The sequence below is a fragment of the Monopterus albus genome, unplaced genomic scaffold (assembly GCF_001952655.1).
Source record: "Monopterus albus unplaced genomic scaffold, M_albus_1.0 scaffold459.1, whole genome shotgun sequence".
Taxonomy (NCBI): Eukaryota; Metazoa; Chordata; class Actinopteri; order Synbranchiformes; family Synbranchidae; genus Monopterus; species Monopterus albus.
The window spans coordinates 3,120-14,232 of record NW_018128339.1 but is presented as its reverse complement, the minus strand read 5'-3'; the positions used below and the strand labels follow the sequence as shown (position 1 = coordinate 14,232).

Here is an 11,113-nt window from a genome sequence, read left to right as displayed (position 1 = left end):
AGCAGGAAAATCGCTTGGTAAAATCTGCATCAGTGGACAGCAAAGCACAAATGGCTTCCTTCAAAGTTGCATACAGAATTGCACAGTGCAAAAAACCACACACAATTGCTGAGCAGCTCATTCTCCCTGCTGCTGTAGACGTGTCGATTATGCTGGATGAGACAAGTGCTGCAAAATTGAAAACTATCCCCCTGTCAAACGATACAGCTGCACTTATATTTTATCTGTTTTGAACTTGGTGTTGTTTGATATTTCAGTACATTTGAAATTTTAAAAATGGCCAATGCTGTTATAATTTTTTGACAAGTGGGGAATAACAAAAAATGTTTGAGAACCACTGGGTTAAAGACAGGTTGAAGATGTCTGTATACACACTAGCTAGTTGATCCCCCCAGGCTTTCAGAACTCTAGGGGAGACACCGTCTCGTCCCGCAGCCTTATGGGGATTCACCTGTTTCAGTGGCTTCAGAACCTGTGTGTGCGTTACCTGATAAGCAGTGTCCACCAGGGAACAGGGGGATTTTGAGGGGGTATCCGTGTTCAGCCTGTCAAACCTGGCATAGAGGTTATTAAGGCTGTCCAGGAGGGTGATGTCATGGGAGACTGTGATCGTTGATTTGTTCCTGAAGTATGTGACTGCCTGGATTCCCTGCTACAAGCTGCATATGTTGTTAACTTACAATATTAAATAAATATTTCTGTAATTTCTTTGCAGAGGGACGCCTCAAAGATGTACACGAGCGAAGACCCAAGCTGGTAAAGAAAACAGCAATATATTGTTACCAGCTTTTACCAATTCACTTCAATTCACTTTTAAATAGACTAGATTGTTTCAAACCAACCCTTCCATAGGCTACTCTTAATTCAGCTTCTGCTGTGAAAAAATGGATCCCCCGCATCAAGAATGAAATTGAGTATTATTTACAGGTAAGGTAATTTTTTAAGGTGTACAGCACTCTTTAATGTAATTATATATGGCTGCCAGTGACTGAATGGATGCGTGTTTTATTTTTTCTCTCTTCAATGTCAGCAATCCCAGCTTTCTCATTATCCCGAGAGGAAGATAGCTGAGTTCAAGCTGCACATTGAGGCTTTAGAAAAAGAGTACAAAAGCTTCACTGCCAAACTACGAGTACTTGATCCTTTATGCCAACATAAACCGTGGACCCCTCGAGCATACTGCAAAAGAAGAGCAGAGACACAAAACTCTCCATACATGGGTCAGTGTGTTAAATGTTATGTCTTATATACTATGAAAGCTGTTGGGAAATAATAATGTAGTACACAAACTATCCACATCATGTGTTCCTGTTTCTGTACCTTACACCTACTAGATGTATATTCTAGATTGTCTTCCTGTTTGGCTGTCCTTTAAAAGATAGTTAATGTACAAATGTTGAAATGTAGATGAAGGTTGCATAACAGGATAACACATGCACCCAAAAGGTGGTAGTGCAATCTTTGAGTTTTCAAAAATGATGGCGCTAATGATCATACGTATGTTATAAGCAGTTTGTGTAGCACAGTGGTTGTAATTTGAAGTCACATGGTTTACTTGAGTTCCAAGTCCATTATTTACCTCATTGAGTTCATTTGAAAAAGGTAAAATAAAGACGGGGTTTTCCATGGCTCTTAAAGTTGAGGTGTGCATGCAGGCCACTGTGCCGAATAAATTAGTCTAATAGAAACACTTTTAATTACATTGACAAAGAAACTCTCTTAAGTGGATCAGTCATGTGACCTGATTCTAACAACAGGGCCTATCCAGCATGTCAGATTGGTACATCCTTAGTTTGAAGAGTCTTTAAGGATTGTGAACAACAGTTAAATTGTATTTCTGTATTTTTCTTCTACAGCCTTCATACAGTCAAAACAGCAGCACAGTTCAGGTAGTTACATATATAGCAATGTTAAATATTCCACTTATCAGGCATTGCAAATTAGCTAACCTTTGACTGGTAGTGTACATGATATAAATATAGTATTTTTACATTATAAACTATATGTGTGCAGTGTGTTCATGCCATTTATACATGTGTGTCTCCACAGCTCTGATTTATATCACCCTGGAGATACATTGTGCTTCCTCCAGAGTCTCTGTATAACTTTTTATTGTTGTCCAATCTGCTTTAATATTGGGGTGATTTGGGCTTTAAGACACTAGCAGTTGACAGTTATACTGTATGTGTCATCACTCTGGTTCACAGTTAAAAGCCTTCGGTGCAGCGACTCACACAAAGACAGCAGTCAGTCGAGTGGAGGCGAGAGTGACCCTGCCAGCAGCTGGACAGGATGTCACAAAATTTCAGCCACTGAGAGACAGGGACCTCTCAGCCATTTGAAGGGCAGATTTCAAAACCCTATCACCATCAACCTGGCCTCAGGGACCTCACAGGCAGTTTGTGCAGACCAGGATCAGCCCCTCTCCTTTGACCATACACGACTGGCTGTGGCTACTGCTGCGTTCAGAGGAACATCAGTTCAGCTCAAATCATCTCCAACTCAGAGCCTAGCCATGGTGCTGCAATCTGGCCTGCCAAACCTCAGTAGTGCTCCAACAGGACAAACATTTTCATTGCATAGCAGAGGCACAGAGAATGGAACAACAGTGGGATCATTTGGTGCTGTCCAAGAGCACAAATCAGACTTTGACACAGCAGAAAGGGTACCAAAGAAATCATCAGACACTAACACAACAGAGGAGAGGACAGGACATGTCCTGGGACTAGACTGTTATTCTTCGTCTGATGAGGACTGTGGCACATGATATGTTACAGCTTTCCACATTTTTCTAAATTTTTATTTATTGTATTATTTAATCAAACATCTTTTATGTTATGTGTTTATTCAAAGGCTTCTGAGTGGTGATGTTTGTATGAATAAGATCAATATGACAATTATGGCAACATTTCTGAAAAATACCTAGTACTAAAAAACAGATTTTTACAACTTTTTACTCTAATCAAATCCTATTTCCTTTAGAAAAGACCTACATTTAGTATTTAAGATGTCATGCTGTGCTCTTTTTCTGAAATTTAAAGGACAGAGAATCTTAATAACATATGAGAATGTTATGATACAGTTAAATATAGAAAACATTACTGATTTAATGAAAGATACAATAAAATCTTGAATTACAAACTCAAAGTATCTGCTGCGTAAAGGAAAAGGTATGTTTGCAGAAAAGGAACAAGTCATGTCATTTAGAAATTCATTGACGTTCTCAGGCATTACCCATCTATGACCACAAATGCCTCTACTGTATAACAGAAAGGCAGGAGACTGTGTGAGAAAGAATAATTGTTAGAAATACTTGCTGAATCAGTGATTCGTTTTAGTTTCCTCGTCTGGTTTTATCAGCTGAAGCAGAAACTGTTGCACAACTTGGTTAGACCCCAAAACCCCACCTTCCCACCTAACTCATTCTGAGCTGCCGTTGCTGCTGCTGCGAGGGCTGCTTTCAATACGACACTTCTGGGAAACAGACTCATCAGCTTTTGGAGTGCAGACACTGTGCAGTTTGACATAGTTACACTTTTAGTTAGAATGTTTTATTCACACTGCAAGGTGGGTTTCCCTTTGCCTGTAGAGGGACCTGGAGAAATAAAACAAAATTTACACAACCGACCTAAAGCCTGAGAATTTCCTTTGCAGTTACCATGATTTACACAATACTGGCTTAGCTTCACAGTGTAAATCTTAATGATTGAAGCAGTTTGTTCATTTTTTATGTGAGGCAGCACTGCTGCGGCACCCTCCACTACAAGGCTGGTTGACTCTTGCATCGCAGGTTCCCGTCTATGACGTTGAAAAGGTGCCCTTTATCAAAAACCACCAAAACCCCTCAAAGGCCTGCTCACTAATATTTGGAAACTTATTTTCTTGATTAAACAACAGCTAGGAGCTGAGGTCTTATGGAAAGTGCAGCAACCACAATGAAAAAACGGTGTAATTGCTCCATGTCCTAGCAAATTAACTCCAAAGTTCAGAAAGACCACAGCGATATTAACTCTTCACTGAGTGGGGAGGAAGGCGGTATGTGTGTCTATGTTCAGCTTTCCTGTAAGCTCATCTCTGAGGTATTTGCTGGGGTTAATTCCCACCTCTGTAAAGTATTGTCTTGCTTGCTACCGGCGCTTCACAGAAGCACCCAGTACAAAAGCCAATGCACAGACAGTTCTTTTCATGTGGCAGCAGCATCTCCCCACCAAGAATACGTTGTGTGCTACTGAAACTGCTGTATCACTGTTTACTAACACAATGTTCCCCATAAAGACTGATCTGTAAGAATAATGCATTTTAATTATAGTGGATTTTTGAACTGGTTGACTCCAAAAGATATGAGATTCATGGTTCAGAGTTGAAGGAGCACACCTAAAAAGCCAGCTTCGAGTGTTCAAAAGAAAATCCCCAGCAATGGTTAGTTTGTTTGTAACAAGTCTGTTACCTCGGCCACAAGACCTGGTGTATACAAAATGCTCGACACGTGTCTATGACCAGTAAAGCTTTTCTTTATTGGAACTTATAAAAAATGTTTCATCTTCTGTGTTGGTGGTGGTTAGTGAAGTGGGGGTCAGCAGAAACCTCTAGCTTCCTTTGTCTTCACATTTAGCTGCAGTGCTGTATGCACACAGCACAGTGCTTAAACAGAGGTAAACTAGTAAATATTGTACATGAAACACACAAACTGTGTAATAAAATACCATGCACCAAGGCAATCCAGAAGAGAAGAATAGATGGACTGACAGGTGGATATGTATCTTGTCTGATGTAACTATGACAAGTGATGTGCACTTGTCTTCAGTCAGTGGTATGTGTGGGACGGCCTTGTGGGTGTTAACTTGCTTATTTAATACAGAGGTGCTCAGACATAAGTACACACCTTCTTTGTGCAGAGGCAACAGATACGCACACAGTTTGTCTCACTGTGGGACCTGCACCATGAGCTACGACCAGAGCTATCCATTCCCACAGGTGTTCCTTGTTGATGAAGGTGGGGGTCCACAGATGTCCTCCCAGCCCCCGAATCTTGTACCATGCTGGTCCTTCCCACCTGCCCAGGAGAGGATGAGGAAGCGTGAGAAGAACTGGATGGGAGTCAGCCCCAGTGTGGCCCTGATCGTGCTGTTGCTGTTCCTGCTTGTGTTTGCAGCCCTGGGCTTTGAAGCCTACCAGATTCACAACATGCAAAAACAGCTGAGAGATATGAGACAGGTAAGGAGCCACTGCTTGTGATGAACATGGAAGTGAACACTGACAGCCAGAAAAGAGTCATAACAGAGTTTTTTCAAATGTTGTCACTATGTACTCAATTAAGTAGCTAATGCTGACTCGGCAGTGTGTCAAAATCAATAGTTGAGATATTGAAAAGCAAAAAGAATTTTAAAATATGATAGAGGTATGTAGATTATATAAACATTAATAAATATTTAAATGATCACTCTTGGCAAAGTGAGTAGCAAAGTCATTGATGGGCAGTGAAAAAAATAATGTCAATATTAATCATTTTCTATTGTGTTATATAACATTGCTCCTTGAAGTTTTAATGTGGGCAAAGCTACAAAAATATAAAAGGTGTGACTTCTCTCACCTTTGCATAAGAGAGGCCATGATAGAGAGGTGTAAGGTGGGAGCATGGAAACATGGCTGGAAAGTTAACACAAAGATACAAAAATGAATAATTAATTCACCTCTGAGTTTGCTATCAGTGGAAGAGTTAATGTACCTCAGCTCTCCTCTGACATTTCAAGATGCAAACCAGGGACATAATCGTTCCATTTGTGGTCACCAGTCCAGTGAGACAGGATATCCTCTCTAACTCTTGCTCTGAGAGAACTTTTCGAGGTACAAGCGCGTGGTGTGATGTGTGATGTGGTATTGAGATTTCTCTCTCTTTCATTTCATTAAAGGACAAACCTGAGACAGAGTTTTCTGCAATGCAGAAGCAAATTAGTAAGTATGAGTACGAGCCACCAGACATTAATCATCCTCAACAAAGTGACAATGTTCCCAAATAGAGGTAGAGTTGATGTGACTCTAATGTGGGGGTTGTTTCAGGTCTCTCTGAACGTGGGTTGAATGAAGAAGACAACAGACCTGCAGCACATGTGATAGGTAACATCATTAGTATTGAAATTTAAGCTACACTCTGATCTTTTTTTCTACATATTTGGTAAGCTCATGTCTCTCCTCTTGCAGGGCGGATCGAAACAATGCCGTTTCCTCCGACTATTAAGACTTTGCGTTGGGAGCCAAGTGCAGGGCGGGCATTTGTATCTGGAGGAGTGACTTACAAGGCTGAGGATGGCGCTCTGCAGGTCAACGAGACCGGACTCTACCACATTTACTCACGGGTGGAGTTGATCTTGAAAAACTGTAACCCAACATCTGAGTTTGTGCACTGGGTGTTTGTGAGGAGAACGGGACAGACCTCACCACTGCCCCTGATGGAGGCCCACAGAGCAGGTTTCTGCACCCAGCAGCCAGGGCACTCCTGGACCACAGAGAGTTATCTCGGCTCTGCCCTGAAACTGCGGAAGTTTGACAGAGTCTTTGTGAATGTATCACACCCCAACTTTCTTAGTCATACACATTATGCTAACTTCTTTGGTCTCTACAAGATCTAAAGACATCAGGAAGATAGCTTTTGTTTTTTCATGTTTTACTCCAATGAAAGAATGTAATCTGCTCTGAAAGTCTCAGGCAGGACCAAATCTTACCCATAACTGCACTGAATGTTGCAATATGACAGACTCTGTGATGTTAAAACTCAGGGGAAATATTGCACATTGTCTATTGCCAGCTTTTAAACTGGTGGTTCATTGAGGCAGTTTCCACACCTATGCATATACAAATATTCTGCATGTTACAAATGTTGAGATAATTAGTTAACACTAAGATGCTTTTTTGTTGTATTTTTTAAATATTTATTTTGGTGTGGACATTATGAAACAGAAAAAAATGTTATATTATGATTGTTCAAAGTAAATAAAGAGATCAGAGAGAAGTCTTTCTCAGTGAAACCTGAAGGTGTTTCATGTTTGAGCACCCACATATGTTTTATTCATGACCACTGGAAAGACACCAACAATTTTCATATGTTCCACTGTGGTACAGCAGCCATCTAAAATGAAACCTGCTAGTTGACATCTCTGAAGCAGCTAAAACGTGGATAGAATTGCTTCTGCTTAATCCATCCATCCATTATCTTAGTCTTTATTCATTATCAATATCATTGTCTTATTCCTGAATAGGGTGGCAGGGGGAACCAGTCCGAGCCGACATTAGGTGAGAGGTGGAGTACACCCTGGACAGGTCGCCAGTCTATCACAGCTTCTGCTTCATTGAATGTTTAAAATTGTGGACTACAGATAAGTGCACTTGCACTTCTGCACTGCTTCATTGCACTGTTCTTTTTCAGTACACCACAAAGATATGTTAGATGAGTGCAAGACGATATGCAGGCTGGGCACAGCTGGGGGGGGATACAAAACAGTGGTGGGTCTGACATGCGTTTCCTTCCTGTGTGAATACCAGGGTCTCAAATGCACGCAAGCTGATTTTTGTAAAAGACTTTCTGCTTCCTTGAATCATTATAGTGAACATCCATACTTGAATGTTTCTGAGTATAACACAGTATGAGCTGAAGAATCCTTTAGAACATGAACAAACTTCTGTTTTTCTGTCGTTTTTGTCTAAACCACAAATTACTCATAGACTCTCGGTGGTTCCTGATCAATGGAAACAAAACTGGTTTGACTCGGCCAAGTCTGCATGACACATTTTTGTGTAGTGCGATGTTTCCCATGAGCAGGTTTAAGGCAATCAGCTGGTTCATCAGAGATGGTGATGGTCTGCCATCATTTCTGCAATTGCAGACTTGTGGTTACATCTTGTTCCAATAATCGCTTTTTTACTTGTCACAATACTGGTGGAGATACCCTGCCTTGAAGCTCTCTTTGTACTATAAAACATTCTGTAGCCATAAAAGTGGGCTGTGGCTGTAAGCAAATTTTTACTCTCACATACTGTACAACCACAGCTGACCTGTTGGAAAAACTGCACAGACCCATAATCTGGATCTGTTTGTCTGCATTAGATTAAACACACATGTAATCATGATAATTCTTGAAGAGTAAATCCTGGTGGCATGGCGGCGCAGTGATTAGCGCTGTTGCCTCACAGCAAGAGTGACCCAGGGGCTTTTTGTGTGGAGTTTGCATGTTACCCTGTGCCTGTATGGGTTCTCTCCGGGTACTCCAGCTTCCTCCCACAGTCCAAAGACATGCAGCTTAGGTTGACTGGTGACTCTACATTACCTGTAGGAGTGAGTGTGTGTGTGGTTGTTTAAGTGTCAGCCCTGTGATAGACTGGCAACCTGTCCAGGGTGTACCCCACCTCTCGCCCAATGTCAGCCGGGATTGGCTCCAGGCCCCCCTGCGACCTTTGTTTGGATAAACAGTATAGATAATGGATGGATATTTAAATCATAGGACAACACTCAGTTATTTTGCTCTTCTTTTTTTCTCCCATCCCTCTACCTCTAAACAGTAACATGCTGAGTTTTGTACAGTAAAGTTAGATGGTTCTTAAAGTGCAGCCCTTTGAGCTTGAGGACAAAAACATAACTCTTTTTCTGTACCAAAATTCAAACAAAGCATAAATGATGGCACAAGGGTGGAACATCTAACCAGAAACTGCATCGGTCTGTCCCAGACTACCCAAGCTCCATTGTGATTGCTGTTGAATGTATTTTTGTACACACGACTACAGATATTGTGTCCTACTCAGTGGAGGTGAGGGTAGTAGAATAGGGAACAAAATCTGCAATCTACATCAAAAAGGTTTTGCATGTCATCATCTTTCATCTGAGCTATTCTCACTGGTTTCAAGTGGGTGGAGTTCAGTTGGAAACAGACTGCATTAGAGAGGGACCCCTTCACAGCCAGAATGGAGAGGGGAAACAATATAGTGACCACAAACTGTTTCTATGTACTTCTGTCTCTTGAAATAGTAATTTATAGTATTTACATCACAATTTAGAGTGTTGACAGGAATAAAGTGGCCAACAGGGTCCAGTTTTACTACGGTAGTGGAAAAGGTTTGCAGACACTCTCAGCCTCTCGGTTATAGTTCAAATTGAAAAGTAGGCATCAAAATCTGAAGTGTTTCTCTATATCATTTATGATTAAATAAATGATAAAAAAACAGTGAACCAACAAAACATTCAAGTTTTACATTCAAACTAAGTTAATCTGCTCCACCAGGAATGTGGGTTTCATCAGATTTGATAGTGACTAAATAATCCACCGTCACGAGCTTGTGATTCAGATGTTGCCCAAATGCTGACTTTTGCGGCACATTTTCAATTGACCTCCAATCACTTAGAACCAATGAGAAGGGCTCCAATATAAACATAAATTCAAAACCTTTCTAACTTTGGCAGAAAATACTATGTTCATGTAGAATCATTCATAGTAAGAAGGTGACTAGAAAATAGGTTTCAGGGTTTTTAAGGGAACCTAAATGCCACATAACATGTTATTTTAGATAAAGTCTGCTTCCAGCTTGGTGACAACAGGTTGAGGAAGATCTTTTCCTGTTTCAGTATAACAGTGTCACTGTACACAAAGTGAGGCCCACAAAGAAATGCGTCTTCGATATGGCATGAAAAACTCTGCTGGAACACTAACTGTGACTCAGGCCTCATCCACCACAGCAGTGTAGGACCTCACTAATGCTCTTTTGGCTGAATGGTAGAAAATCACTGCAGCCAGGTTAAAAAGCTTTGGGGGGAGATCCCTCAGGAGCACAGAAGCTGATATTGTAACATAATTATGGAATTCCATATACACAATACCGTACATAGTATGCACAATATATATACGTATATCTATAGGGTGCAGTTAAGCGCGTTGATCGAAACTCACCCGTAGGTTTCATAGTCAAAACATTCAGCGACTCCTTGTGCCCAAGTGTATTAAACACTCCTGCAGATGATACTGTATGACCTGTGTAAATAGAGGTGCAGAGGATTCTGATCTTCACCTTGTCTTTAGCTCCATCTATCAAATATTTCATGAACTGCATTTAATCTCAGCACAGTAATGCTGTTGGTGGCAACAAAAAATATTTAAAGACTGGCTTTAGAGAGACACACAAGCGAAGCAGACACAGTCAGGGTCGCCGTATAAAGCTGCCGATGTCACAGGGTGAACTCAATTATAAAGCCAGATGAGAATAAGTGAAACACTGTGTCTTTAATAAGAGTAGTGATGGCCGTTTGACACCCAAGGCTCCGACACATGCACGGTAGCTCATAAAGCAATTGTTTCGAACCACTGTGCCGAGGCGTGTTTCGGTCACGTGACTAGTGACGTTTGAATCACTTGAGTGACGTCAGAAGCAGTTGGGTTCGTCGGACGCCAGGTGAATCAGTTGATTGGTTCGGTTTGTCATGTGAATCACTTTGGATCAAGTGCGTTCAGAGACAGGATATCCCTATTTAGTGACGTTCATTTGAATCTGTCTTTGCAGAGTTGGTTGGTTTGTTGCTTTGAGAGTTAGTAGTGTTGTAGCAGATTGTGTATTTAGTGGAGAATCACTGTAGATAGAGAGATAGATCAATAGATAACTAGATAGTAAGTTACATAGAGAAATAGATAAAATAGTTACATAGATAAATAACATTAGATATAGTTACATAGATAGTCCTAAATAACATTAGATATAGATAAGATATATTGCATATATAGTTACCCAAACCTCTATGAATTAGCATTTCCTGTTTACTCCAGCCTCATCTGTGCCATGTGAACAAGTTTTTTCCAAGACTGGGGAAATAATAATAATAATAATAAAGATTTATTTATATAGCACTTTACAACTCCGGGGATTACAAAATGCTGCACAATAGAACATGTATATCAACTAAAAAACAATACTAGAACAATAAAACCTAAGCAAGAATAAAACAAATTTCCAAAATTAGCAATAAAACTCTTCCATATCAAGATACAAATAGCATAAAACAAAAAGTTAAAAGACGTCCCTTCGGGACACATAAAACGCCAAAGGCCTGTTTAAAAAGGTGAGTTTTTAAAGTTGACTTAAA

General features: G+C 40.5%; 2 protein-coding genes across 2 annotated transcripts in view; both read left to right on the top strand.

The window, feature by feature from the left end:
* Positions 1–3,654, top strand: part of LOC109952419 (uncharacterized) — a 5,772-nt gene extending 2,118 nt beyond the window's left edge. The window contains exons 2-5 of the mRNA XM_020587490.1: positions 716–756; positions 853–927; positions 1,031–1,220; positions 2,208–3,654. Coding sequence (XP_020443146.1) covers positions 716–756; positions 853–927; positions 1,031–1,220; positions 2,208–2,767 — 866 coding nt within the window. The 3' untranslated portion in view covers positions 2,768–3,654. The remainder of the gene's footprint in view (positions 1–715; positions 757–852; positions 928–1,030; positions 1,221–2,207) is intronic.
* A 1,149-nt stretch (positions 3,655–4,803) lies between these two features.
* Positions 4,804–6,948, top strand: faslg (Fas ligand (TNF superfamily, member 6)). Its single transcript, XM_020587496.1, has 4 exons — positions 4,804–5,214; positions 5,910–5,952; positions 6,058–6,114; positions 6,199–6,948. Exons 1-4 carry the CDS (start codon positions 4,813–4,815, stop codon positions 6,624–6,626), a joined length of 930 nt encoding a protein of 309 aa, XP_020443152.1. The 5' UTR covers positions 4,804–4,812; the 3' UTR covers positions 6,627–6,948.
* The last annotated feature ends 4,165 nt before the right edge of the window (positions 6,949–11,113 follow it).